Source organism: Pseudocercospora fijiensis (genome assembly GCF_000340215.1).
Source record: "Pseudocercospora fijiensis CIRAD86 unplaced genomic scaffold MYCFIscaffold_4, whole genome shotgun sequence".
Lineage (NCBI taxonomy): Eukaryota > Fungi > Ascomycota > Dothideomycetes > Mycosphaerellales > Mycosphaerellaceae > Pseudocercospora > Pseudocercospora fijiensis.
The window spans coordinates 2873303-2901017 of record NW_006921535.1 but is presented as its reverse complement, the minus strand read 5'-3'; the positions used below and the strand labels follow the sequence as shown (position 1 = coordinate 2901017).

The following is a 27715-nucleotide window of genomic DNA, read 5'->3' as shown; positions in this document are numbered from 1 at the left end:
CGCGTATAGTAAGTCTAATAACTCTAATCCGGAGCGCTAACAGTTAGTACTACTGTCTATAACGCCTATACTAAGTTTCATTTGGAACGCACTATATAGCAATTCTAATCCGAAACGCTTATACTAAGTCTTATCCGGAACGCGTATAGTAAGTCTAATTCAGAACGCAAATAGCAAGTACTATTAAGAACGCTTATAGCAAGTAGGACTATCTAAAATACCTATAGTAAGTCCTATTTAGAATACTTATAGCAAGTCTAATCCGAAACGCTTATAGTAAATACCACTAAAAACGCTTATAGCGAGTACTAAGTAGTAATATTCGAAACGCTTATAGCGGTAACTGTCCGAGATAGCTATAGCGAGTAGTGCTACCCGAAACGCTTATAGCAAATTCTATCTAAAAACGCCTATAGTTAAATAGGATTCGAACTATTTATAGCGAGTACCTTATCTAACGCCTACTATAAGTACCCTATAAAACGCCTATAGCGAGTAGTACTATCCGGAACGCGTAGGATAAGCCTTTCGAGCCTACCGCTCCGAGTAAATACCGCCGGATTAGGCGCGAACGATACCGCCTCGAGCAAAAAACGCCGCCGGATTAGGCGTAAACGACGGAGACGGCCTCGGAAACACTGCTATCGCGGCGCCGGAGCGTTATAGTCGATCCTGCGACTCCTACGCCCTCCGGACCGCGCGAGAATCGAGAAATTTTGAAGTTCCTCGCCGCCGACCAATCAGAGTCGGCTTTTCGGTCGTTTTGAGCCGCACTAAGCCTAAAGGGGCCCCAACTTTTGTTGAGTTGTCATATTATTGACAGGAAGTTGCTCTACGGAAGAATCCTTCAACTTTCCTATGCATGATAGAAAAGCAGAAAAAAAAAGTGGTTCCGGACCGGCGTCCTGTATGCAGGTGACACTCTGCATTTTGACGCGTGACGATGAGCTCGTATGTGCAGGAATTGGAACTTATCTGGTCGATCATCTGTCATGTAAGATTACTATGCATTATGGTTCGATTACGAAGCTTCATCGATCATGCTTCATGCTCATCCTCTTCATTATCCGCATGGTATCTTATGATCTTTTCAGCTGGTGATAACACTGAACTTGAACTTCGCGTAGTTCACCGCAGGCTCGGTCGCTGGAGAAAAGATCTGAAATTGATCGCGGCCCCACTGTGGATAATTAATGGCACCGACCCACTGTCGGGATCATTAGCAGTGTTGATTCACTCGCAAAAGCGGATCTTTACTTACGTCCTGGGTCTCGATGACAATGCAGCCATACTTCTCAACGTGTGTTGTCTGGCCCTGGATGTGCTGTTGATCCTTCTTCACTGGAATGGAGCCATTCTGGCCGACACAGGTGTAGATCTGAATTCCTCCTTGATCCGTCTCGATATCAAGTTTGATGCCGGTGCTTGGGGAGGACATCTGGAGAACATTCCTAGTCTGGTCTTTGGGTGCAGCATATGGCGGGAAGTCGTTGATGAAAGCATTGTCGATTCCGGTGCATCCGGTGCCGCAGAATCCCTTGGCATTCTTGATGTTGTCGCCAAGGATCGTGCCGGGCTTGGTGAAGTCCAAGGCAGTACCGCTTGTCAATGCAATATTTCCATTTGGAACCAGGATGCCGTCGGTCTGGATATACCGGTCTGCATACGGCATGTACAGGGTATCGTTCAAGATGGTGAGAGCGTCTTGGTCTACGAATGCTCCAAGGTTCCAGTAGATATGGTGCGAGAGCATGATCGGTGTGGCCTTGTCGAATGGAATCGAGACCAACCTGGAGGTGAATGACTGGTCGTCTGCAAGTGTAAATGTTGCGACATTAAGAACGTCTCCTGGGAAGCCCTCGTAGCCTTGGTCGTAGAGGTAGAAAGTGATGCTGCTTTCGGTTTTTTTCGCAACAGTCCAATTACGCTGGTCATAGCCGACGCTACCACCGTGCAAGGTATTTGCGCCTCCGTGCTCGTTCGTAGGGATGTGAGAGGTCTGGCCGTCGACTGTAAAAGTGCCGTTCTTGATTCTGTCGAGAGTCAGTGCTAAAGAAGTGCAACGCAATGGTCCAGATTAAATCTACCTGTTTGCGTAACGTCCAACGACCTGTTAATGTACGTTAGCTTGACCACTAGAATGCAACTAGGATGGCAACTGACGCAACCGAAGTAAGTGTGGTTCGTTTCTGAGTCTTCCAGGTATCGCGAGCCCTCATCGTAGCCGACAGCTACGTCCTGCATATGTCCATGCTTGTCGTTCACATATAGATTGGTGAGACGTGCGCCATATGGGATGAATGAAGCCTTGATGCCCTTCGCACTGAGCTCGTACTTTTTGAATGGGTCTCCAGAAAACGGCGGGAATGGAAGCGATGCGCTGCCACCGTAGTTGCCTTCCGCGTATACGGCCGTGGATGCTGCAAGGAGCAATGCTGCAATCGATTGCAGCATCATGAAAGACAAGGTGCTCCTCTCACACACCGAAAGTCAGGCGTGCAGTGTTAACTTGGAAGCTTCTAGTGCGAAGTCACAGCAACAAAAGGGAAGGAAATTGCCCAGCTTTATGAATTAAACTCAGAGTTCAATCTTCTGCAGGAACCGTGCACACGGAACAACCTTGCTCAGCTCTCACCGGGAGGTGGAGAGTACCACAAATTGCGCTCTCTCTTGATTCGAGGATCACAGCATGAGGCATGAGGGTGAGGTTGCATCGTCCAACCCCAGACCGATCCACCCACAAGTGCGGAGAAACAACGTGGAGGTGGCAGGGAAGACGAGACGAAATCCTGGGGATACCACCGATGCTATCACGGGTAAAAGATCGCTGGCGGAAAAATCACAAGACTCGAAAAGCACGAATCCTCAAGCCATGGAAATGAGGAGTCCGGCTAATCGGCATCGGAGATACATTCTTGCTTATTAGACCAGAATGCAACAGACAGCAGGTAATTTGGGTGCATCACACCATTGTTGAACTACGAGGACTTCGAGAACTAGTCCAGCTCATATCCTTTGAGCAGTTGATACTTCTGGCCGCGCGCCTCTAAAGAGTCCTCTAACTGCTTCATGCCAGCAAGTACTTTTTCCTCTTCAAGACGCCTTCCAACAAGCTGCACTGCAACCGGGAGTCCGGCCATTTTGACGGCGTCGTAGTGCTTGTATGCGCCACGAGCGACGCCATTCATTCGGTTGATCTTGACGCTCGGCGAAAGCATGTCTTTGCTTGGATCGACGTGTGTGACAGGCACAATGCCGCAAGCGTAGTCCAGAAGATTGAACAGGAAAGTATATCCACAAGAGGCCGATGCTTCTTTCATGCCATTGTGTGGCACAGCCGGCGTAGCATTTGGCGGCGTCAAGAGGAAGTCCATGCCATCGCCCTTGTCGCCAAAAGTGTTCCACCACGCATGGAAATTAGCCTTGTAGAGCTCGCGCTTAGCAACCCACTGCCAGTTCTCGAATGCCGATTTCGCGTGCCAGTGCTCCAGCAGACCAGCCCAGATGTCGTCCCTCTTGATGTACTTCACGTATGCCCAGTAGAACCATTTAATGAAACGTGGGAGCCGCATGTATCTGCCGAACTCGCGTGCGCCTGCATCATCAGACTCGCCGGTGCGGAAGAAGGAGCGAAACATTTTGGTGCCGTCGGCGTTGAGTAGATTGCTTGCAATGACCATGGCCTCATATGGACTTGGCGGAACCACGTCAAAGACTTCGTGCCCTTGCGCCTTCAGGGCATCCGCGGCTGTGTTCAGGGCTCGGGCGCAAGCAGGAGCTGGATCGACGACTTGGTCCGTTCGCATGATACCTACCTTCAGCTTCTTGGACGAAAAGGTCTCTTCGACATCAGATCGCCAAGCGAGCGGATGAACAGATTGATCGTACTTCCAGGGCTGCATTTGAATGATCGAACGTGTGAAGTAGGTGAGGTCGAGAAGGGTGCGTGCCATGGGCGAGAACACGGAGGGAATTCCTTCTTGACCAGGCATTGAAGTGTCTACTCCATGCTTGGGCCACCGTCCAGTGCTACAGCGGAGTGAGTAGCAGCCAGAGAAGTGAGCCGGAGCTCGGACAGAGCCTGCAACATCAGAGCCAACACCGATTCTGCTACCACCGAAGGCCAGAATGGCGCCCTCTCCACCAGTGCTACCACCTGGTGAATACTTCCCGTTGTGTGGGTTCAATGCTCTGCCCCAGACATCATTGAAGCTCTCAAAACTCAGCAAAGTTATAGGCAGCGCAGTCTTGACAAATGGCACGGCTCCAGCATCCTTGAGGAGACGGACAACAGCGCCATCTGCTGCGTATGGCTTTCCAGTCTTGCAGGAGTAGCCAACAGACGTGTCGAAGCCGCCCACGACAATACTGTCTTTGAGACTGACGGGTATGCCGGCCAGCGGACCTTTAAGGTTGATATCTCCCTTCTCTATCCAGCTTTCGGCCTCCTTGATCATGACCTCTGTAACGCAATTCGTCTTCTCTTGAGCCCTCACGGCGGCTTTGCCGTAAGCTCGCAGGACATCGACGGCTTTGGCGCTATTGTTCTGAACATCTTTGACAAGTTGATCGATCGGTTCATCGTATATCGCCTTGTCGTCAGGCGAAATCGGTAGAAGGTAGGGCTTTGGTAGGGTTGCAATACGGCTGGCACGCTCATCTTGTTTTCTCTTACTGCGCTGAGTTAGCAGTCACTCAATGTCGAGAGTGTGTGTTGAGATAGATGCAAATGACATCGAAGCACAGAGGGCATGGCGACAATGATCGAATAGACCGAGATGCACATCCCCGTTCTGTCTGTCCAGCCATCATGCCCGCGTGGGATGTGGGGAGCTCATGGGAGGGTATCTCTTACCATGCCGCGCGATGCTCGAAGTAATCGAAGGGAGGGAGCATCTTGCCGACACTCTGTCCTGTGGAGGGCACTGTCGTTCTTCGGTCTTCCAGGTGTTCAATTGTATCCGATATTCGTCGTTCCAAACGGCGGTCAATTGTATATATCACAGGAGCTCCCCGGCGAAAGGCGCAAGATCTACCCAACAAGGCGAGCGCTTTCCTTCACGCCGCCCGCATGCAGTTGCCCTATCTGGCTATCCAGGTGTCCTCGCAGACACAGGCCCCGACCAGAAGCAGCGCGGCAAGATGTTGATCGTCGCAGACCCTCCTCTGGCATTTTGCATCGCATACTTTGAACTTCGAACGCAGGCCGAGAGGCAAAGTTGTCGTGAAGCACTCTCCGAACACGCCGAAGTCGCCAATACCGGACGGGCTGAGCCGGGGCTCACTCGTTATCGTGCGTGGTCGACCTGAAACACGCTCCCAAGAGTTGAGGCAGATGTTGGCATTGGATTGCAAGAACCGTTCCAGTAGAGCACAGAAGGTCAAGCGTCCTCATCTGCAAAAGACAGCTCTGCGCGAAAAGGGACACGATCCAGACGCATCAAACGGTCGACCACAGACAGACAGTACAGCTAATATTCTATGGACATTCTTCACCCTCGCGCGAGAGCGTCCGAGAGCTCTTCAAGAGTACTGACGCCTTCAGATCGCGGGCATTACAGACCAAGCCGCGCCTTCGAAGGAACTACCGAAAGAGCATGAAGAAGATTGGGACGATGCAGCTGTGGTGATGGGGTATGTCCTTTGGCACTGGCCGTGGAGAAAGCAGACGATCTCGAAGGCATCATTGAAGTGGTCAACGTAGTTATTCTACCGCGCCAAGACCGGCGCAACAAACGCCATGATACGAGCTTGCGTGTAAGCACTGTCCAGCAGCACGCAAGTCAGATAAACAAGCATTCTGGACCACGCAGAGGACCAAAAGAGTTCTGGTGGGAGCACCACAGAAGGGATCGATTAGACCTGGTAGCTTCGGATTGGATGAACGTGCGAATTGCGTGGGCACAAGCTTGCTCGTGAAATCCCAATTGAATGAATCAGTGACAGTGACAGGAATTGGTATGCGTATGGAATGTTGAGGCGTAGACTGGCAGAAGGGAAGCTTGCTTCTGCCAAGCTTTCTCGCGTGTCGCTGACGTAAGTAAAGCTCTCTACAAGATCTTCCCTCGGCGCACGAGCATCATCCACCGCTGCTCTATCATTGCATCGGGAGGCGCGCCTGCATAGGTTCTAATCATTCGTCTGGAAGTATCACAGTCTTCCACTTTATTTCACTCGTCACATTCCGATACGCCAGCAGCCCTTGATCGTCTGAGGCTCCTGTGGACTACCTAGGTATTCTAGTGGCACAAAAACAGGACCTGGAGTTTCAGACCACGCTTTTCTCGACACTGGAACGCGCAATCAAGATTCCTGCCTGACCCTTGACCTTGGTACTACGTGTTGACCTTACGCGGCCAAGCGATACCCGTGTGGTTATCTGGACTTTTGCACGGATTGCTTTCTGGACGTAAGCATTGTCTCTGGACGAGTATTTTATTGAACCATTGCACAAGGGGTTAGGTCGTAGCATAAACTCAGAACATCGCACGCTCTTGCACTTTGGAACAAATTCTGGCTCGGCGTATTTCTGGGATCTCGGCTGGCTCTGAATTTAAACTGGACTTTGATATGAAAATCCTTTCGAGTCATTTGATATGGTCTATTATGTCACTAGAATGGACAGGAGCATCTCCACTGAACAGGCGCGATGCGGATTTCGACAGCGTTAGGACCCGACTCACACGACCTTACATCGAGGCAGAATGGCACAAACAGACCAAGTACTTCCACGAATCAACGTTCGATCAACACTACGATGGACGGTTTGCTGATCGGCCATTAAAATATTACGAAAAACAAGAACACCTGAGCTCATTGGTGCAGACGTATTTGACGACCATGAACGAGATTGGAGCGGAGTCGTGGTTAATGCACGGAACGCTCTTGGGCTGGTACTGGAATCGACGGGTAATGCCCTGGGACTCTGACATCGATGTCATGGTATCCGAGACTTCCATAGAGCTTCTTGCTCGATACTACAACATGAGTATGCATCATTTCAAGATCCCCGGGACAAACACGGCGAGGAAGTATATGTTGGAAGTCAATCCTCACTGCTTCGAAGGCGACATCGACAAAGAAAACCGCATCGATGCTCGGTGGATTGATACAGATATCGGTCTGTTCATCGACATCACAACACTGCGGCACAATGATACCGCCACTGCTGAGGGCAACGACGAGTCGATGATGGTAAAGGACCGACATCACTACCTATACGATGACATCTATCCGCTGAGAGAAGGTGTCTTCGAGTCAATGCCAGCTTGGATTCCGTACTCATATGCCGACATTCTGATCGAAGAATACGGCGATCAAGCACTATCAGACATCTATCACGACCATCACAGATTCGATCCAGAGAAGGGAGAGTGGGTGCCGCAGAAGCAGGCAGTGTTGAGTACATCAGACTTTGACGAAGACAAGCCAGCAGTCGAGATTACATGAATGAACGCTTCGAGCCCTTTCAGCCACCGCGACGACTTGATGATCCTTCGAGAACAGTCCTCGCCAGATATCGTGACTCCATTTCCGCAACACAACTGTCGAAGAAGCTGCAGAGAGATCTGATGGCATTCTTGTTGTCAATGTATTGAAAGTTGCCGGCTTAACAACGGATTCTACAAATCAGCAATCTTAAGAACGTAGAGAATCCCCACCCTTCAGCAATGACACGAAATGTCATCGTGATCCCCTGCCGGGGTAGCTCAATCGGTAGAGCGTGTGGCTCTTATGATGGGTTTCCAATCCAGAAAAGAACACCTCAAGGTCGTGGGTTCGAGCCCCACCTTCGGCTATTCCTATAAAGCAGTTAAGACCATTCATTTTTTGCTCTTTCCAGGATGTTGTGGTCGAGGTTTGGGAGTTGCATGGCATGACCGAAAATTTTGAAGTGCGAATTTTTGGTGCCCCGATATGGAAATCCGGATTTCCGGGCCGTCACCGGGAACAGCGATCTTGCCACAGTCTATTCTTTCGTCCAGGAATGCTTCAGTCTGGAACACAATAGGTCGGAACGAAGTCGTGCGAAGTACTAGCTTTAGCTCAATTCAGTGCTCCATCAACTCATACATTCAATCTCTATCACCGCAGGCTATAAACTTCAAAGAACCCGAGTGCCAGTTCAGTCGTCAATACTTTCATCTGCTGAAGATGAAGCAGTTCTTCAAGCAACAGCAACATAAGCAGTCACGCGAAATACTTAATTGCACTAAGACGGTCGATCCAACTTCCAGATTGTCTGACTTGAAGCCTTCGCGGCCACCATCGAATCAGAAATCTCCTCCCAACCCTTCTGGATGATGTGGTCATACATCCTCAGCCTCGCAGTCTCAGCCAGATACGCAAGATAATTTCCACCCAATGAAGAATCCAGAAAGCTCGTTGATTGAGTCTTCCAAACGACTTGATCCTTCGAGAATCCCATCTCTGCCAACGTCTCCGAGATTCGAACCCAGCCGCCTTCATTCTTGCAGCCAGGTACGACAGGTTGGTTCTCGAGACTCGAAAGATGATAGATGATAGCAAGCTTCTGTATCGATCGCAGTCTCTCGCCTCCGGCATCGGTATGAAGGGTCGATGACTGGAGACGTTGGGCCAGCGCTTGAGAATTATTTTGCGGCACTTCCAGTCGGAAAGTATTCAAGCTGTAGAACAATAACAAACACTCTTGTCTGATCTTTCGACACGTCATCGTAAGTCCTGGTTGCTTCTCTAGTAGTTTGACTGAAGCATCGCTTTGCGTGACGGCATATTCGTAGACAAGATTCCTCAATTCTGGCGATAATTTGAAGAACGGTGATTGATCCATCGTTGTTGTGTGTCCTTGATACATCACTGCGAACTGTGTAAAAGGTAACGATGTGCACTCAGGCCGAGGTCTTGGGGCCTTGCTTGGTTGGTGAGGCTCTTGATTCAGAGTTTCGGCAGATGTTCCCAAAAGAATTCTTGCCGCCGGCTCTTTTTCTGGTATGAGCGCGAAGGGGCACCTGGTAGTGCTCTCCTTGAAGGTGATAGCAACATTCAACGATGAAGAGGAGGCTGCAAGGGGAGCAGCAGATCCCTCTAATAAAGGTGATCAGTACGACATCGCTCGAGTCTCGATGTGTAACTCTCAATCGTAACGCCGATAGATGCCGAGCTGTTGATGTTGACTGGGATGTCCGTAGTGCGGCTTTTGACTTGTACTGTTCCTCTTATGGGCGTGCAGCGTATTTTGTCGGAAGAGAAGGTCTGCAATCTGAATTACTCATTGTACTGTAGAATGTTCAAAAACACCAAAGCTTGTGAATGGTTAAAAGCTGAGTTCGGTCAGTATTCGGCCTCCGATCATAGAATGGAAAAAGCCGTGGAGGCAGAGACATTGATGGTTTCTGCAACTTAAGCCAGTAAGCAGTTTCAATCGGAGAGGGATATTTGATTGCCAGGAGCTCTGTATGCTTACGCGGCACCAGTCGCAGAAGCGCCCTTGCTGAACTTACACCTGTCAAAAACAGCACCCGGGTTGACCGTTGGTGTTAGGCAGTCTCTCCTCTAGCGACTCAATCAACTTGCTCGTAAGTAGATGGGCAAATAGTAAAGCAGGATGAAGAGGCCACCTGCGAGGATGACCTGGCTGAAGTGCTAGAATGCTCTTCGGCGGCGCGGATAGAGCGACAATGATGTCGTTCCTGGGTATACACAATGGCGTCTTCTTCGTCCGTCGGAGGCACCTCATCCTTGACAGACTTGGCACTGGAGGAGGCGTTTTTCTCAATTTCGCCCAGCGAATTCCACTTCCTGACATTATCGAGCTGCGTGAGGCCGTTTGATGTTGTTTTGAGAGGATGAGGTCGAGAGTGCACGACTCCTGCAATGGTCTGGGACGCCAAGGAATGACTAATCCAATGCCAAGCCCAATCTGTATACCCTGACGTCGGCGAGCAGGGCTTCTTTCGTCCGTCGACAATGGCCATGCCAACCGATACGGTGCAAGATGGGCGTCTCAGCAAACGCATGCGGAAGGGTACCAAAAGCTGTGTCCCGTGTAAGTCCCATCGAACTTCTGAAGCCAAGAAGGCATGCGGAATTGACGTCGAATCCAGGTCGTAAACGCAAGATCAGATGCTCTGGTACGAGGTACGTACGTGCGAAACCTGCAGCCATCAAAAGACACCGTCAGCCTCAGGCAAAGCTGATGCCCGTCAGTTCGGCTGGTGCATGCCATGAATGTGTCGCGCGTTCCACGGAGTCTGCTTGCGTACCTCAAGGTCTGGTTGCCGGAAGCGATGCCACGGACAGCAAGTATCTCAGGAAGCGCATCACTTTCCTCGAGACGCAGCTCGCACGTCTTGTGCAGAGCACAGAGAACATTGGCGGCGCCAGCGAAGCAAGCACTGCTCAGGCTTGGACGAGCTCGCACGCTGCTATCGAAAGTCCTACTCAAACGCAAGGAAACGGCGATTCCGGCTCCGAGGATGAAGATCAGGAGGAACAAGCTGTCGAAACAGGCCATGCTCCATTGATACGTCTTCTAGGCAACCCGATCATGGGCGAGACACCGAGCACAACACAAACGCCCGGGAGCAGTGATGGCACATCTGGCTCGTGCACAACAGCAAAGATTGGGCTGCGAAAGACGAAGAAGCACCAGGGAGCAGTTGCAGCCTTGCGGGCCTGCATTCCCTCCGAAAAGGAAATGGAGACCATCTTCAACCAATACAGCTCCTGGTGGCCGCTATATCGGGACACTTTGGGTCTGCTTTGGGGCAAGGCTTACGACTCGTTGCGGTCTTTCGCAGGGGAGATATTGCGAGCTCCTAGTCCATCGGCACTTGCTTTACTGCTTGTAAGTTTTGCAATAGGCACTGGTGATCGTCAAAGATTTCTCCCGGTCGTGGAAAAGACTGTAGTGAATGATGATGAGTATGCGAGCACTGAAGCAGGCTTGAACTGTCTGATGGCTGTTGGATTGTGTTACATGGGTAAGTTGTTTAGGTGCGATGCCCGCCCTCTGTTGTGATCGTCTTCATTGAAAAAAAAATTGTACTACATACCATCGACCATCAGGCATGTATTGACATCTAGGAGAAGCTCACTGATTTGATCGCAGCCGCGCTCCAACCAAGGCGAGCCTTTCTGGTCTATCGCCGTGCTACATCTTTATTACAACTCAGCAATATGCACTCCCGCCGTACTTCAGACAGGCATGATGCAATATTTTGGCCTCTCTTCCATGCAGATCGTTGGGCGTCACTCATGATTGGGCTTCCTTATTCCTTACCCGACCACATTTGTGACCTAACGGTGTCCTCGTCACCAAAAGATGATCCGGGCGACTATCTCTACAAACGCCTCGGCATAATTACGGGAAAGGTCATCGACTGCCTGCAAAGCATCAAAGGCGCCCATCTGTCCGCGACGATCAAGGTAGAAGAAGAGATGGAGGCTGTCAAATCACAGTTGCCATCTGGCTACCTAGATTTGAACGACATACGCATGTGCACCAACCTGCCGGAGAAGTATACGCGGCTCTATCGCGTAGTCCACTTTCATCAGTTGAGGGCTTACGTTCATCTTCCTTTCTTCTTTCGGTCTGAAGAAGAGCCGCGGTACGACTTCAGCAGGCGCACTGTTGTAGAAGATTCAACAAGATTACTCGAAGCGTGAGTAAGCCGAAGAGCGAATACCTCACCCTGCAAAGTCCCGCTTTGTAGCCCTCTTGTCTCACTCTGGCTGCGAATCGCTTTTCCTCGCTTAGGATTTATGCTAACGCTTCTGCCCTTCACTTTTAGATACCTAGAGGTCTTTGAGACAGATCCTGTCATGGCGAGCAATGGCACAGTGATGAACTTCACAGCTTTCACCGCAGCTGTCGTACTACTTCTTGATCTGGTCGGATACGGTGCGCGTGAAGAGCCTGGCTCCCGACCTCATTCCGCTGCCCGCGATCACAAACTTCATCTCGTCTATCGTACTCTCGATGCCATCAAAGCTGGATCTGAAACCAAGATATCGGGTTTGCTCTGCCGGAAGTGTTACGAGTCTTTACAACACCTGCTCCGATCCGCATACGATGTAGAAGGCTCTGAAGACCGCTTTGTACTTCCTTATTTTGGTGTAATCACTATGATCAAGAAAGGACAATGCGAAAGCCTAGAAGCAGATATGGTCAAGAAACAATTGGAACAACAGCAGCAATCAACCCCTAGTGCGCCGCCTACGTTCGATCATACACTAGCTCAGCATCTCAGTACCTCTGAACTTGCTCCAGCCGGTCAAGCAAACAATCTTGATATGCATGACCCCAATTTTGGACTAGGCATGTCTTTCGCATATCAAGGTCCGTTCCTCGCCGGAAGCGCTGCCGATTATTGGGGCTTTGAAGATTCAGATATGATGAACTTTGCTACTCATACATCAATGGGTTGGAATGGCGATGCGAGTACTGGCGCAGATTGGAATTGGCTGAATTCTGATCTACCTCCCAATCTTGGACTATGAACACAGGAAAACAACAAGATTCTCAAATCGCGACATTTACCAGCACAATGCAGCCCTCTCGATGCCATGGATCTTCCCTCACTAGCTTGGACCTCTCGCTTTGAGTAGAGTTGTGGCAGGTGAGATCACATGTCCTTCAACACAACAAAGATCTCCCTGGCCAGCTTCTGGAAATCGTCTCGCTTGGCTTCCGGACTCCGAGACCACTTGTCGGGGTGCCACTTGAGCATTTCCTTCTTGAAGTTCGCAATGCCAGCATTTCTGAAGCATCTGCGGATGTTGCATTCGCAGGCTTTGTTTGCGCGGTCCTTAGCCCGACTGACACAAGCGAGGCTGCCACAGCATCCACCCGGTGGCACAGGGAACGTCTGCACCTTCTCACGCGCTCTGTTGCACGTTTCTGCGAAAGCGTACCAATCCTTGATCTGTGGCATGGTAACCGCTGGCGCTGGTGGCGATGCTCGCGCTGGAGTGTTGGCTGGAGTGGAGCGATATGACTTCTTCTTCTGCTCACGCTCTCTCTGCCTCTCTTGGTCTCGGAACTTTGAATCGCGCTGTCGCTGCTGGTCTTGCTCTCGTTGGCGTCGCTCTTCTGCCTTCCGGCGAGCTTCCTCCTGTCGAGCGCGCTCTGCAGCTTCCCGCGCCTCTTGTTCCTTGCGAACGCGCTCAGCGGCTTGTCGTGCCTCTTCCTCTCTCTTCACCTCATCCTCGAAATCGTTGAAGTAGGCCATCGGCGGCAACTTGGCCGCTACTGGACCGCGAGATCGAGGGGTGTCAGATTTTGAGGATGGCAGAAATGACTCGCGAGCCTTGCGCTGGGCGTCTTCTTCGCGAGAGGCCTTCATTCGAGCTTTACGCTCTTCCATGCCAATCATACGCACGAGGCGGGAGACTCGAGCCTTGTCGTCGGCTTGCTTGGCCTGCTCGAGCTCGCTCTTCAACTTGGCGATGTGATCCATCGTCGAGACTGTAAGAGGTGTCCTTGGCGATAGTCCGGGTTACCGAGTCGTCTGCTGATGTTCAGAAGTGTGTGGCTCGATAGTGAGGGAGTGGAGTCTGGAGTCAGTCTTGCCGGCGGTTGCGGTGCTGTTAATGTTTTGGGAAAGAATGCAAGATGGACGCAGACGTAGATTGTATGCGCCTAGTCTGGGAAAGTGAATGGCTCTGCCCCGTAACAATAGAAAGCTGAACAATAGCCTTCCTTGTCTATTGTCCGCTCATTCACTCCAACTCTGAAACGTGAGCGCCAAGGAAATTGTGCGGGTCGCAACGGCAACTCGAATCTCCTCGTCTGCACTGCTCTCAGTGTCTATACGATTGTAAGCGACAGGAAGCAATCCATATATAGCGTGAATAATGCTCTCGGCTACACGTGAAGAGCATCTCGTCCAGCAAGCGTATTACTGGCATTGCGCTCCTCAGTGTCGACTTGATGTCATGAGTCGATAATGTGGAAAAGGGCGACTATATCGTGTGAGAATCCGATTTCAAGGTTTGCTTCTCACATGAGAAACTTGTAGTCTGAGCCTTGCCGCTAGCTCGAGAAGTTGATGTCTGAGACCATTCTTGACGGACCATGCTAGTACTAAGTGTCTTATATCTACTCAATAACATACTTCTTGAACTGTCTCGTTGGCACATCGCGCGAGAACATGATGTCGAGCTCTTCGTACGTCCTTCCACGAGTCTCTGGAACTCTCAGGAATGTCCACAGCAAGCTAATCGCCGACAAGCCTCCGAAGAAGAAGCCGATCTTGCCTCTCATATCTGCCTGGTCCGGGTTGATCATAAACGGGAAGGTGTTGATTGTTTGTCTAAGACTCTTCTTACATCTTCTGCAGTATGAAAGACATAGCAAACATGCTGCTAGATATAGTTAGCTTATTTTGTAGATAGAGAGAATCATCAGTTCACAGTTCTTATAAGCAGTTTCAATAGGTTGAGCCCTCTATTCCGCAAGATCTAAAATCCTCCGGACTGCTTTGAACTACTCGTTGATACCTAATCCGTTAGCAGCCCCAACGAGCACAATTCCCCTCCTTGTCTTTGAATCCCCGCCCGATCCCCGGATCTATAGAAAGAGCAGGATTCTACAGAAAGAGCAAGGATTCAGGTCTAGGTTAGGAGAACCTAGATCTACCTTCCTGTTTAGTGGCCTGTGATCTACATTCAGTAGTTCCATTTTGAGCGTACGGCCCGTAACTCGTGACGCGACCGACGCAATGACGTCTCAATCTTCATCTACCTCTCTCGACCAAGATAGTAACAAAATCCTGGTCTCTCAAGTCGATCTTACTTTATAGCAGCGTATCACACTTGTGAAAGCTCAGGCTAAAAATTACATTGGCATTATCAAGGGTATAGAACACGTGCCAGCTAAACCCGAAGCTCCCGCACGGCTAGACCGAGTACAGATCGCGAAGGAACTAGGATTCACTGGTTCCCTTCGGACCTTGAAAGCAGAAGACAAGGCACTCATTCGCGAAACATTCGACGATGACTTGCAAGACTATAAGGCCGGTATGCTGGAGTACTATAACCAAAAGGACATATATGAGAAATTTGCCAAGCGCAAGAGGGAATGCCTACAATGGCTATAAGGGAAAGTTCATCCTTCCATCTCTGGCTCTATCCTAGAAACTACCGATGCGAAGACCTTCTACGATGGCATTATCGCCTATTGCCAAATTAGCGAAGCACGACAGCTTCAGCTTACTAATGCTAGGCTAAACGATACGAAAGCCTATTAATGCACTAATATTACTAAATACATTAGTATCAAGGAACTTACACGCCTAGACCTTCGAACTGTTACCAAAAACAAGGACTATACACCAGATTCCGAATTCATACAAATTCTAATTCGAGGACTAGGTTGGGACTATAAACTATACGTTAAAAACTTTAATCGAGCTTGCGATATAGGGACAACATTTACCCTCGCATTACTTAAAGCTTAGCTACTTAGCGAAGAGACAAGAGTACTCGAGAAGAAAAAGAAGGCGGATAGAGACAAGAAACCCAAAGGCAAGGGCAGCAAGAACAAGGACAAGGCTAACAAGGGTAACAAGAAGGAACCCAGAAAGCTAGAATGCTATAGACGTATAGGTGTCTATAAGCTAGACGAGTACTATACCTTGCACCTAGAAAAACGTCTAAAGAAGGATAAAAAGGCTATCGAGAAGCCGACTAACAAGTCTAACCAGTTATAATCCGCTTTACTAGCAATTTCGGATAAGACAAGGTTCTTATCTACTCTCCGGCCCGAAGGATAGGTAGGTCTTACGGGAGGTGATAACGATGAGTTCTAGAAACTTCTAGATGAACAACGCTAGAGAGACAGTTACAGAACTCTCTATAGTAGAATCGACACCGATAAGTTTCTAGAGGCTACTATACCTCTCTACCTTCTCGACAGACCGGCAAATGAATTGCCAAACCCGACAGACACGGCCCCAAACCTTCAGATGCCGGACAGCATCCCAGATTAGCAATCTAATATAGCTAGCTGTAATGATGTTACGGCAGCAGTTGCCTCCCTAGGCGATGAATTAGAAAACGCATTTAACAGCATTAATCCTAATCTTCAACTTAAAGCGACGTTGCAAATAGCTATTAATACACCCCTGCCGGAAGAAGACGATAACGAACTATCCACCCCGTAGCAGGTTAAGAAGTCAGTAGCGTTTAAGAGCCCTGTTGTTATAGCAGTATACTCGCTAAGAGATATATAAGAAGAATTACTATACCTATCCTCTGCTTGCGAAGGTACCTTATTACCCACCCTACTTCCCTAAGCTTATACTTATAACTCGCAGTGCTTTGAACTTTATACGAGCAGCAGTAAGGGGGAGGTAGCGGATAAGGAAATTGAGAGACCGTGCATTAGATATAGATGTAGGATTATATGTAATTGCTCTAAGAGCGAGTACGTTATTATAGATGTTACTACAGCTGCTATACAAACTGCCTTTAGTTATACTATAGCCACGCTAGATGTTCCAGCCGTTACCAAAGATACTTAGCTACTAGACAGTAGTGCTACGATGTACATCTGCAATAATATTAAATAGTTTACTAAGCTACACCCGCTAACCTTTTCTATAGGGACTGCGGACAGCAAATCCAAACTAGAAGTCTAAGGAGGAGGGCGAGTTACTCTCTACCTAATTGACTAAGACAACACCCCGTTCAAGCTTAAGCTACCTAGGGTAGCCTTTGTACTAGACAGTACCTGCAATCTTCTGTCTGTATCCAAACTCGATAAGTTAGGATTATACGGTAGATAGGGCAATAGGGAAGTTAAGCTCCTTACCTTAGAAGACTATTGTATCGGCATAGCAAAATTAATTAAGAACCTATACTTCGTCCAGCTTACGAACATTCTAGAGGCAAAAAAGACTGCACAATAGGAACCTAGTTTCGTTGCTAAAGTCGACATAGACACTAATCTAGTCTTGATTGTATACCGAAGGCTAGGACACCTAAGCTTCTATCGAATGCGCAAGCTACTTAAAGTCAGCACCGGTATAGGCATCACCGATAAACAAATTCGGCTTTTTATGTCTGCATTCACGTGCCCTATCTGCGAGACTATACGAAAGATTGTTCGCATACTAAGAGACCCCGCTAATCGACGCTTTAAGAAGGCCGGAGAATTGGTCTATATCGATATATAGGGACTATATCCTGTTACAGGATACGATAGTACTAGGTACTTTGTCTTTGTTACAGATAACGCTAATCGGTATACCTTCTCACTCCGTCTTGCTAAGGTTAAAGATGCATATAGTAAGCTTATACTCCTATATAGACATGTTAAGAAAGAATACAACATTACAATCAGACGTTATCGTATAGACAGGCAGTTCCAGATCGGAGACTTTGCTGTATACTGCAAGAAGCATAGGGTAGTCATTGAACTAACACTGCCTTACTATTATTATTAGGTAGGAGTAGCTAAGCGAGTTAATCGTACGGTTCGTAAAGGAGCTGCGGCTATAATTCAGGACAATAGCGTCTCCGGGTATATTCGGAAAATTATTACCGAACGAAGCAATAAACTGCTTCGAAACAGCTCTCTTCTAGAAAAGCTCTTCCTAGAGGCAGTTGACTATGCGGTACGACTGAAGAACCGAGTGCCTACTCGGGTTACCAAGTTCAACAAGACTCCCTAAGAAATGAGGGAAGGCAGTTAGCCAAATGTAGACTTCGAAAAGATATAGGGGAGCAGGATAGTAGCTGCTATCCCTAAAGAAAAGCTCTATAAAATGAAGAGCAGAAAGCTTTATAACCTACGAGGATACTTCGGCTACTTTGTTAGTGCTACTAAAGAAGCCTCTTATCGGTTCTACTATCCTAACACGGACACGGTCTACAACGTACTCGCGGATATAGTCTACGAGGGACAAGGGCTAGACGATAACTACGCTGCACTATACATTAACGATCGAGAAACCCGCCCTCTGCTACTAGAACCGGCGGTCTTAAGTAAGGAATCCGAAGATAAACCCGATGCCGCTATAATAGTTAAGCGCAAGAAGTACTACGATTAGTCATCAGACGACGGAAAGCTAGAGCCACGTACGCGGCAGGATAAGAAGCTCGAAAACCTCGTATTCTAAGGCAGTAACCGACTAAAGAGAGACGTCAAAACTCCACCTAGCTCTTCTTCACTACGGCTTAAGAGTAAGAGCATGCCTGCTGTAGCAGTATACCAGCTAAGTGTGCAACTAGAGGACTCACACAACTCGGGTAATGAAGATAATACACTAATGGATATAGTCTCTCTATACTTTAAGAAGAAGCAGAAGATGTAGCCTTAGCGAACGGATGCCAGTAATGACGAGTTTGGCATAGACAATGCTAAAGAAGTCTTTGAGGAAGCTAAGAACGTTACATCTGCCTAGCAACGATTAAAGCCGCTGCTATCTCAATCCAAATCCCTAGCGGCAGAGGTAATCGAGATATCGAGCAACTATAAGTTATCTAGCCTCTCCGATAGTCTCTTAGACAACCTAGATAAGGGATTACCCTTAGTAGCGACCTCGCTACGACGAATTCGCAACACCTACTTAGCCCGTACTAGGCAGACCGGCACGCAGGTTATACACAGTCGTTATAACTTTAGACGTACGGCGCGCAGCCGGTTACTAGCAGGAACTCCGTCCACCTAAGGTATGCTCCTACTAGAGATTGACGATATTAATAGCGGGTTAGACCGGAAGCTAGAGCGGAACTAGGGGCCCGGAAAAAAGAAGTTCCGATACCTAGACTTATACTACTAGTATAAGAAGAACAACAAGCCCTGCAACAAAGCACTAGGCCCGTATAGTAAAGACGACAAGTGCAGCCAATGCAAGGCTCTTAACACTTTGTACATAAGTAAGGAGCAATACGGACTTTTATACAACGGTATAATTTGCTAACGCTGTAAGAATGCTAACCGAAGGTGTTTCGGGGATAGAGAAGCCGTATGCCCTACATATATCGAAGACGGTATCGCATATACCTACGTCGCAGCCGATGGCGTTCGAGCGACTGTCTACAATACTACGCTTCGAGGTCAGCAACGTGCCCCCCGACGAATGCAGTTCACTAAAGACTACTCTTACGGACACTGCTAACGCCGAAACAAACGATGTGTTCTTGTCCCTAGAGGACTACTATACATCTAGTGTATATAGAAAGGATACGAGCAGTGCGTTAAATACCTTAACGAAGAGGTAACTATATAGGAGCTTATCAAAACAGAGGCATACGAGGTTATCGTTAGTAAAGACAACGATTTGGTCGTTCAGCCTAAGGAGCACTATCAACCCTCAAAGCTATAGTTGCCGCAGAAACAAACGGGTAAAACAGTAGCAATCGAGGATAGCGACAGCCCGTCTAATATTGAGAACGAATCTAAGGCGCTCGACTCAAAGTCTAAGCTAAATGCATTCAAGTTCGTAGGATTAACTATAGATGCTCTTAAAGCTATTAGGCTTTGTATCGAGGACATCGAGGACGCAATAGCAATAACTAGCTTCCTATCGCTAGAGGCGCTCGCTACGGCACCAGTCCCTTAGACCTACGTAGAGATAGAGAAATCTAGCGAGAGAGAAGGCTAGGAAGGCGCAATTAGGTCAGAATAGGGCAGCTACTAAGACAACAATACCTTTAAAATCGTTGACAAAGTACCGGCTAAGCGGAAAGCGCTCTCTACTCGATAGGTATGTCGGAGAAAGATCAACAAGGATAGCTCCTTTAAGAAGTATAAGGTTCGCCTATATACTAGAGGCTTCTAGCAGATAGAGGGGTTTGACTTCACCGAAACCTACTCGGGAGTTGTTAAAACCGCGGCATACCGCACACTGTTTGCGGTTATAGCAGTATTAGGATAGAAGTGTTATTAGATGGACTTTATTACCGCCTTCCTTAATAGGGACCTAGAGGAGGAAGTCTATATTCAGCTTCTACTAGGAATTCCGAACTAGCCTCGAGGGAAACAGTTATTCGCAAGACTAAGAAAGGGGTTGTATAGCCTTAAGCAGTCTCCGCGGGTCTAGTATACTAAGTTGCGTAGATAGCTAGAAGAGCACGGATGGAAAGTCTCTTAGTATAACGAGTGCGTCTTCTATTATAAGGCTCGCTGCCTTATTATAACGGTATACGTCGACGACGTCAACATCTTTAGGCTAAACAGTAAGATAATCGCTAAGTGCAAGGCCGAACTCGCAGCGGCTTTTAAAATAACCGACGAGGGTGAAGTGGCCTATTACCTAGGCATACAAATCGAGCACAGCAAGGAAGGCATTTATATCTATCAAGCTACGTATGCCGAATAGATCCTCCGAAGATACGGCATGTAGGATATTGTACTAGTAAGTACCCTACTCGATTACAACAAGCCGCTAGTAATAGCAGACCTATTGTACACTGTATTACTAAACTTCAAACACAGCTTCCTATCTAAAGTAGGTAAGTTGAACTTCCTCGCCTCTAAGACTAGGGCCGACCTTGCTTATCCTATGTCCATTATTTCCGGATTCTCGTCTAACCCCGACTAGACTTATATAGACGCTATCTATTATGTTTTCGCATACCTTAGAGGCACGCTACGAGTAGGCCTGTTCTTTAAGAGGGGAGTTATTCCTAAGGTTACTAGCTTCGTCGATAGCGATTAGGCAGGCTGCCGTAACACTAGGAAATCCAGGACGGGCTACTTGTATAAGCTGGCTAACAGTCCGGTATCCTTTGCATTACAGAGACAAAAGGTAGTAGCTACGTTATCTATACAGGCCGAGTACGTTGCGGCATCTAATGCAGCTCGAGAGGCGATGTAGCTTAAAGGGTTTATTAACGAGATTGCGACTACTCTACGGCAATAGAGCCTTCATTATGATGTTATCCTACTTAACATTGACAACGTATTAGCAGTACGGTTGTCTAAGAATCCGGAATTTTACGCTAAGACAAAGCACATCGATATCCGCTACTACTTCCTCCGGGAATGCGTTCTTAATAGTGACATTAAAACCGAATGGATATCGGGAAAGGAAAACCCAGCTAATCTACTTACTAAAACCTTGCCGCGAGTAACATTCGAGAAGCACTTTAAGGGTATGGGACTAACGAAGTAGACCTGCCTCGATTAAGGGGGAGATAGCAGAAGATGTGCTCGAGCCAGGGGGAGTGTTGATTGTTTGTCTAAGACTCTTCTCACATCTTCTGCAGTATAAAAGACATAGCAAACATGCTGCTAGATATAGTTAGCTTATTTTGTAGATAGAGAGAATCATCAGTTCACAGTTCTCATAAGCAGTTTCAACAGAAGGCAACGGTCATGACGATGCCGAGGAGTGCTTGCGCTGCAGTCGCGATGGCAATGGTCTTGCTTCGAACTCTGGTTGCAGACACCTCACAGAGAATGACGAAGCAGACGGGTCCGACGCTGAAGTCGTAGCAGAAGTTCCACACAACCATCAAAGATGACTGTGCCCAGATGACGCCACTCTTATATTTGACGACATCGAGGATGCCTATTATGAGCATGAGAACCATCAAGATGGTAAGACCCACGTTGTAGATGTCTCTGCGGCCGAAGCGAATGAGAAGCACCCATGAAAAGAGTGTTCCCACAAAGCCGACTGCAAGGAACCCGACACCCATATTGAAGGCTTCGCGGGTAGGCAGACCGGCTTGCTGGAAGAAGTAGGTTGCATAGCCCACAAGGTAAATGCCAGAAACGACTTGAATGCAGTAGACTCCGATAGCGATCTCTGTCCGCCGCAGATTGATTTTTTCGAAGCAGTCCCAGTATGTAACTCCGGATTCGAGCTCCTGTTCCAATCGGTCGGTCTCGATCATCATCGCTAGTGTAGGCTTCACGTCGACTCGTGGAGAAGCCAGACGTCGTAGAGAGTGCTCTGCGTCTTCGAGACGATTCTGTCGGACTAGCCACCATGGTGATTCGGGAGCAAACGGCATGCCGATTAGAATGACTAATGGCCAGAACCATTGCGCTGCGAATGGCGCAGAGTACGCCCAATGTGTGTCAAGCTGGCTTGTTCCAGCAATGATGCCGTTCGCGATGAGCTGTCCAATGACGAAGCAGAGGTTCACGTAACTGGTCAGTACTCCTCGAAGTGCCATGGGGCAGACTAAAATCTTTAGCACGAAGTCGACGCCGACATCAATCATTACTGACCTTCTGACGCATATGTAGGCGCAATGGTCGCATAAGTGCCGAGCACCAGTCCACCCAGCAATTCGCCCACCAGAAGCACTGGCAAGGATCGGGCGAAGAACTGGATGAAGATGAAAGCTGCAGTGAGAATCACGCACACACCGAAAGTCCTCTTCCTGCCATACCATCTACGCCCTTTGTCAGCAAACGTCGTTTTTTTCCCTCCGTTCAAGTGCACCTACTCCATCGGATAAGTTGCAAAGAACGCTCCTACAACCTGACCGATTGGATTGCCCATACCCAGACCAGTCTGCCACGGAGCAGAGATGATCCACTCGCCTTGGTACTGATAGCCAAAGTCTTTCTGGAAAGCCGGCGTGGCATACAGCTGGCCCAGAAGCTGTGGATCGAAGGCGGTCATAATTATGCCGAGTGAGAAGAAGATACTCCAGAAGACTGCAGTCGGGTATAGCTTCAAAGCCTCGAGGAATGTGAGATTGTGTTCATGTTCGTTGGCTTGTCGCACTTCTTCGCCCGCAATGGCCCCGATCACGATGCCGCCTTTCAGCTTATCGCCGTCCATGCTCGAGATGAGAGGTGAAGTCTCGTGGATTTCCTCCTCGAGTGGCCCAGTAGGCAGATGTTGCTCCCACCGAGATGCCAAGTGTTGCTTGTCGAAGTGAAGTGAAGCTTACAGACGGAGGAGGTCCAGGTTGGCGCGCCATAGAACTAAGGTTATCGACACGCGACTACCACGAGATGTACCGTGCAGCATCACCGCCTATTCTATCAGCCGACAGCCAGGGCCGTGCATTATCTGCAAGCCACTATCAGCGGCAGATGGGCACGAAGTGAAGGCCGATGTGCGTCGTGAAATGCTTGTAGGATCTTGACGTTGCATCTTGGGGAGAGGGGTTCGGGCCGGGTTCGCCCTGTGGAGAAGAAGGATCGAGGTATACCGGTATGCTGTACGAGAGCTCTAGAGACGGCCCAGAAGTCCTAAGTGTCGATTTCAATTCTTACCGCTGACTTGAAGTACCAGACAGCATTATCAAGAATCAAAATCCGATACAAGCTAGTAGTCACATACCTCCACCGCGACGGAATCCTCATCCTCGAAACCGCAGTCTCCCAAATCCTGTCTGTCATTACGCGAACGGCAATACGGCTCTCGAATCGAATGCGAGGCAGCCGGTGCATTCTGATATACATCTCCCACATCCCTTATATCCTTTTGCGTATGCGGTTAATGTTCCGCTTGGTGAGATGTCGGGGGAGAATGGGAGTACTACCTCCATTCAGGCGCTCCGTGCACGTGACCGGCCTGCCGGCTTCGTAAGCGAAGCGCCTGAGGACAAACCGTTTACTATGTCGTACGGCGAACTTGTCAGTCCAGTGCGGGGAGAACCCTGCACCTCCGAGAGAGGAACCACACCGCTATTTTGGTGGTTTTTTAATTATTTCTCCTCCTTCTGAAGCCTAGAGTCCTCTAATATATCGTGTCGTCGGTTTTTAAGTAGTATAGACCCTTCCGAGGTATTGTTGTCCGCTATAGTAAAGAAAGCGCGCATTAACCGCGACTAGCAAGGCTAGTTAATCAATCTCTTTAGTAAAGGCTTTACTGCTAAGCAGATACATACCTTTGCAAAGCTTCCAATATTAGTCCGCTTAGTATATCGTTATTAAGAGAAATAGCGCTTAACTAGAGCCTTATATCTCGAGAATATAGGCACTCGGCGTAGTAGAGCGAATACCGTACTTCTTATAAGCGAGGAAGAGTTTCTCCTTAGGTATCTCGACGATCGACCGGACGCCTACTTTATAGAGATAATCCAAGCTCTTTAAGACGAATTTATTAGGCTACGGCCTATAGATAAGGGTAGTAATAGTATAGTTAAGCTTCGACCTTCTCTAATCGGTAGGACGCTAAGGAAGTACGATTATACCCGAACGGAGGTTAAGCGGCAGGCGAAGGAACGTAACTTATTCTTAAGGGCTCTATAGACGATTAGGTGCGCTAAATAGCCGGTAGATCGACTCGTCTTTATCGATAAGACTGCTAGCAATTAGAAGACAGGTTAGCGGAAGTATAGTTAGAGTTTGAAGGGTATTATATGCGTAGATGTCCAGTATACGAAGCGAGAAGTGAGGTAGAGTATACTGCCGGCCTTTACGGTTTATAGCTATTTGCTATATACTTGTATATACTAAGGATCGATCAATGCTAACCGTTTCTATACTTGGATTACTAAGCAGGTGCTTCCCTGTCTCGAAGAGGGTCCGCCGATGATCTTTGTTATAGATAATGCTAGTATTCACTATAGGTTGAGGATAAAGCAGGCGATTCTCGATGCTAGATATAGACTCGAGTACTTGCCGCTATATTCGCCGGATTTGAATCCTATCGAGGGCAGCTTCAACCTGCTAAAGAAGACTATTAAAAAACACAGAAATTAGCTGCCGAAGTTTGTCGGCTTTTAGGATTACTTACTGCATTGTTTGCACCTATATCGAGGCCGCCGGGCGCGTAAACTCTTCGCTTATGCTAGATATAATGTCGATAGGGTGGATTTGCCGTATAATGCCTCCTAATTCGAATCGACGGCCGGTGACGCTCAAAACATAATAGCACTCGACCCGGAAGAGTCCTAATAGATATAGTAGGCTTAGAACAATAAGCCGTCGGTGCTTGATAATATAGAAGAGCTATATATGTTATATAATAAAGATAATAAGGAAGATAAAGAACAAGAGGTAGATTTTAACGATTTCGAGTAATGTAACTAGTCGCCACTAGCGTACGGCAAGCGCCGCAGGTAGAGATTCGAATAAATGTATTCGAACGCTAGCTTTGCCTAGCACGCTTAGTGTTCTACAACTAACGCATTATATTAATTAATTACATATAGGCTAAATGAGTGCTATTACCGCAAGAATCTCCCGCTTATTACAAGTTTGTATGTATTGTAGATATGTAAAGATCGCAGCCTGAACGAAGCTAAGAATTCTCAGAAATTCTCTCCCTCCTTAGCAGCGGCTGCTTCCGCCGCTATAACCTCATCCTGTTTCTTCCTTATAAACTCGACAATCGCTTTCTTCAGTTTCAAACGCATACTATCTACTTTATCGAGAGCCGCCGGCTAGTCGTCCCTTATTAAATTGCAGATGGTCTCTAGCGTCTAGCCTATACCGACGAAATAGGCGATATAAGGCCGTAGATAGTTATAGTCCTAGAATTCGCGGTAAAGAGCTACCTAGTCGAAGAATTCTACCGTTAGCTTCTCGTACTAAACGATATTGCGCGGCAGCACAATATTACGCAGACCGGTCTTAATAAGCGCTCGTCTAGGAGTGCGAGAAGGTATGCCTAGAATTATACCGCTGCCTTGCAATTTATTGTCGATAATGCGACCGAGATCGTCACTAAAGTTGTTAAGAATAATCGGCTAAATTCTAGTACTTCTAGGCTTCCGAGGGGAGTCGGACTTACTGCTACGGCGACCTCTCATTTTCCGGATAGCAGTCTTCTATATATCATTCTCGACCTTTCTCTTAATTAACTTAATCTCTAAACTTACTAGCAACCTGTCTTCGAGAGCGCTAGTTTCCTCGTTAACTTTCTACTCTCCGGAAGCTATAGCCTTATAGCTATCGATTATAGCGGCTTCGAAGAACGGAAAGTGATTCTCGCTACAATCTCGCAGCTTCCGGTTACGCTAGCACGCATGCTCACCCGCCTTCTAGAAGTTATTACAGTCCTTTATCGTATATAGAAAGTTACGGATAATCCAATAGTCGTACCGCTTCTAAGTCTCGAGTTTAGCTGTTATAACGCCGGCGTTAGCAAGCTAAATTAAGGTTGGATTGGAAGCCGGTTTAACTAACTTCTTGCCGCCTAAAGGTCCAGCTGCTACTATCGCTTTAGGCTTCATTAAGAAGTCGATATTAATAAAGACATTCTTCCGCGAGGCAAGCGCTAACTCTTTACTACAATCTAGAGCATTACTATAGACCTTATCGCTATCAATATTATCTCTAGCTTAATGCTAGTCGCTAGTAAAAGCCGTCTTCTAACCGTCGGCTCTAGTACGAATAACAACTCGATAGATTGACGCTAGACTATTCAACTTCGCTATCTTCGCCGCCTACGCGTATACGTTCTATGCTTCTTGCTTGTTCGCCGATAAGAACTTTACTAGCTTCGTTCCTATCGTACGCGCCGCCGCACCCTTCTTCGTTATATTAAACACCGTCTATTAGCCTTTGTAATAGAAGGTCTCGTCCGAGAAAGAGCTAGGTTAAGTAATAGGAGCGGCGCCTATAGCGAGAGCAGCAGTACTGCTAGTAGTAGTAGCCGCCTCTTACGCGGCATTAAAAGAGAAGGATATAGAGGTCGAAACGGAGGAAGAAACAGCCGATTTTGGTGGTTCTATACCGCTAGTCTCCTCTGCCGGCGCCGCTACGGTCTCCTTGCTTAGTAGATTAACGATTAGGTCGGCAGTCGCTTTGCTCTTCTTACCGCCGGAAGACCTACTCTTCGAGCCACCCTTTGCCTGCTAAGCCGTATTAGCATTCCTTCTTATTGGCGGTAGACTAATAGTCTTCTCGAGAGTGCGGATCACCTTCTTCTTTAGCGTAGAGTTATTCACCTCGTCGTCTAATCGCACTAGCGGCTTGCTAGCATTCGCACGTGTCTCTCTTAGCGGCATTATTGTAGTATAGCACTCGGAAACGGTCAGAATACGCGTACGGGGCTCGAACACACGAATATCCTCTATTCGACGACGACAATTAGGAAGAAACACGATAAAAACTACGTAAAAGTGCCCCTATTGCCTACCCCTATACGGCTTAAGAGAGGAGGCGGCTCTGCGGACCGTACTAACAAGTTCGCCGTACGACATAGTAGATTAGGCGTAGCTGTAGCTATAATGCGATAATTTCCTTCACTTGAGGGTAGCAACTCGATAACGGCAAATTTTATAGTATCGGTTATATAAGAATGTACCTAGATAATTCGATAAAGAAGGAGCGCGTCTTTATTCTATAGACTATAGTATAGAACTAACAAAATTATCGGCTATAAACGTGTTTTGTCGTTTACGGCTATCTCTATAACCTTCGTACCCTCGAACGTAGCGAGAGGGTATATAGCACCTTTAAATAGCTTCTAACACTTAGAGATGCCTCTTCTCGATACTATCTCGAACCTCTATAGAATAGCCTCTAAAAGAAATAACGTTGTCGCTATTCTTTTACGAAGGAGGGCTACTATCGTAATCTAAGCTTACCTCGAGGCGCTAAAACTCCTATTCCGCCGACAATTCTGTCTACCTCTTAAAGTTCATCTTTCTATATACGCCCTATATAAGGACCTCGGCTAGCTATTATATCGATTAGTCGTATTATGCGATATGTTGTTTTTATATAGAGCGGTTTGTCTTCAGGCCCTCGCAAGCGAGGCGGCTTTTCAAGCCAAGCCTTGCTACCTGAGGGCCTGAGTGGAGGTAGAGTCGCGTACGTCCTCGCATTCCCAACTCCAACTCTAGTCCCTGGAGCAGT

General features: G+C 47.9%; 8 protein-coding genes and 1 non-coding gene across 9 annotated transcripts; 4 read left to right on the top strand and 5 right to left on the bottom strand.

The window, feature by feature from the left end:
- Positions 1–977: 977 nt before the first annotated feature.
- MYCFIDRAFT_89352 (uncharacterized protein) lies at positions 978–2478 on the bottom strand. Its single transcript, XM_007928278.1, has 4 exons — positions 2164–2478; positions 2088–2110; positions 1262–2033; positions 978–1207 (listed from the first exon to the last, which is right to left on the bottom strand). Exons 1-4 carry the CDS (start codon positions 2455–2457, stop codon positions 1091–1093), a joined length of 1206 nt encoding a protein of 401 aa, XP_007926469.1. The 5' UTR covers positions 2458–2478; the 3' UTR covers positions 978–1090.
- A 413-nt stretch (positions 2479–2891) lies between these two features.
- Positions 2892–4974, bottom strand: MYCFIDRAFT_54439 (uncharacterized protein). Its single transcript, XM_007927683.1, has 2 exons — positions 4856–4974; positions 2892–4674 (listed from the first exon to the last, which is right to left on the bottom strand). Exons 1-2 carry the CDS (start codon positions 4894–4896, stop codon positions 2997–2999), a joined length of 1719 nt encoding a protein of 572 aa, XP_007925874.1. The 5' UTR covers positions 4897–4974; the 3' UTR covers positions 2892–2996.
- A 1632-nt stretch (positions 4975–6606) lies between these two features.
- MYCFIDRAFT_47014 (uncharacterized protein) lies at positions 6607–7449 on the top strand (the record flags this gene model as incomplete). Its single annotated transcript, XM_007927635.1, has 1 exon — positions 6607–7449. One exon carries the CDS (start codon positions 6607–6609, stop codon positions 7447–7449), a length of 843 nt encoding a protein of 280 aa, XP_007925826.1.
- A 249-nt stretch (positions 7450–7698) lies between these two features.
- MYCFIDRAFT_t42 lies at positions 7699–7798 on the top strand. The gene has a single exon. It is a non-coding gene; the product is annotated as a tRNA-Lys (tRNA).
- A 414-nt stretch (positions 7799–8212) lies between these two features.
- On the bottom strand, positions 8213–10146 carry MYCFIDRAFT_174640 (uncharacterized protein; the record flags this gene model as incomplete). The annotated part of the gene is made up of 7 exons (XM_007928277.1): positions 8213–9042; positions 9087–9155; positions 9184–9249; positions 9278–9484; positions 9511–9541; positions 9600–9910; positions 9948–10146. 7 exons carry the CDS (start codon positions 10144–10146, stop codon positions 8213–8215), a joined length of 1713 nt encoding a protein of 570 aa, XP_007926468.1.
- A 31-nt stretch (positions 10147–10177) lies between these two features.
- On the top strand, positions 10178–12483 carry MYCFIDRAFT_174639 (uncharacterized protein; the record flags this gene model as incomplete). Its single annotated transcript, XM_007928276.1, has 5 exons — positions 10178–10945; positions 10978–11053; positions 11093–11275; positions 11306–11645; positions 11697–12483. The coding sequence occupies 5 exons, from the start codon at positions 10178–10180 to the stop codon at positions 12481–12483; spliced, it is 2154 nt and encodes a 717-aa protein (XP_007926467.1).
- Positions 12484–12608: 125 nt separating this feature from the next.
- Positions 12609–13442, bottom strand: MYCFIDRAFT_85418 (uncharacterized protein; the record flags this gene model as incomplete). Its single annotated transcript, XM_007928275.1, has 1 exon — positions 12609–13442. The coding sequence occupies one exon, from the start codon at positions 13440–13442 to the stop codon at positions 12609–12611; it is 834 nt and encodes a 277-aa protein (XP_007926466.1).
- A 641-nt stretch (positions 13443–14083) lies between these two features.
- Positions 14084–22736, bottom strand: MYCFIDRAFT_46944 (uncharacterized protein; the record flags this gene model as incomplete). The annotated part of the gene is made up of 4 exons (XM_007927627.1): positions 14084–14305; positions 21307–22127; positions 22175–22341; positions 22396–22736. The coding sequence occupies 4 exons, from the start codon at positions 22734–22736 to the stop codon at positions 14084–14086; spliced, it is 1551 nt and encodes a 516-aa protein (XP_007925818.1).
- A 176-nt stretch (positions 22737–22912) lies between these two features.
- Positions 22913–23610, top strand: MYCFIDRAFT_174630 (uncharacterized protein; the record flags this gene model as incomplete). Its single annotated transcript, XM_007928274.1, has 5 exons — positions 22913–22961; positions 22988–23004; positions 23039–23156; positions 23196–23514; positions 23550–23610. The coding sequence occupies 5 exons, from the start codon at positions 22913–22915 to the stop codon at positions 23608–23610; spliced, it is 564 nt and encodes a 187-aa protein (XP_007926465.1).
- Positions 23611–27715: the final 4105 nt, after the last annotated feature.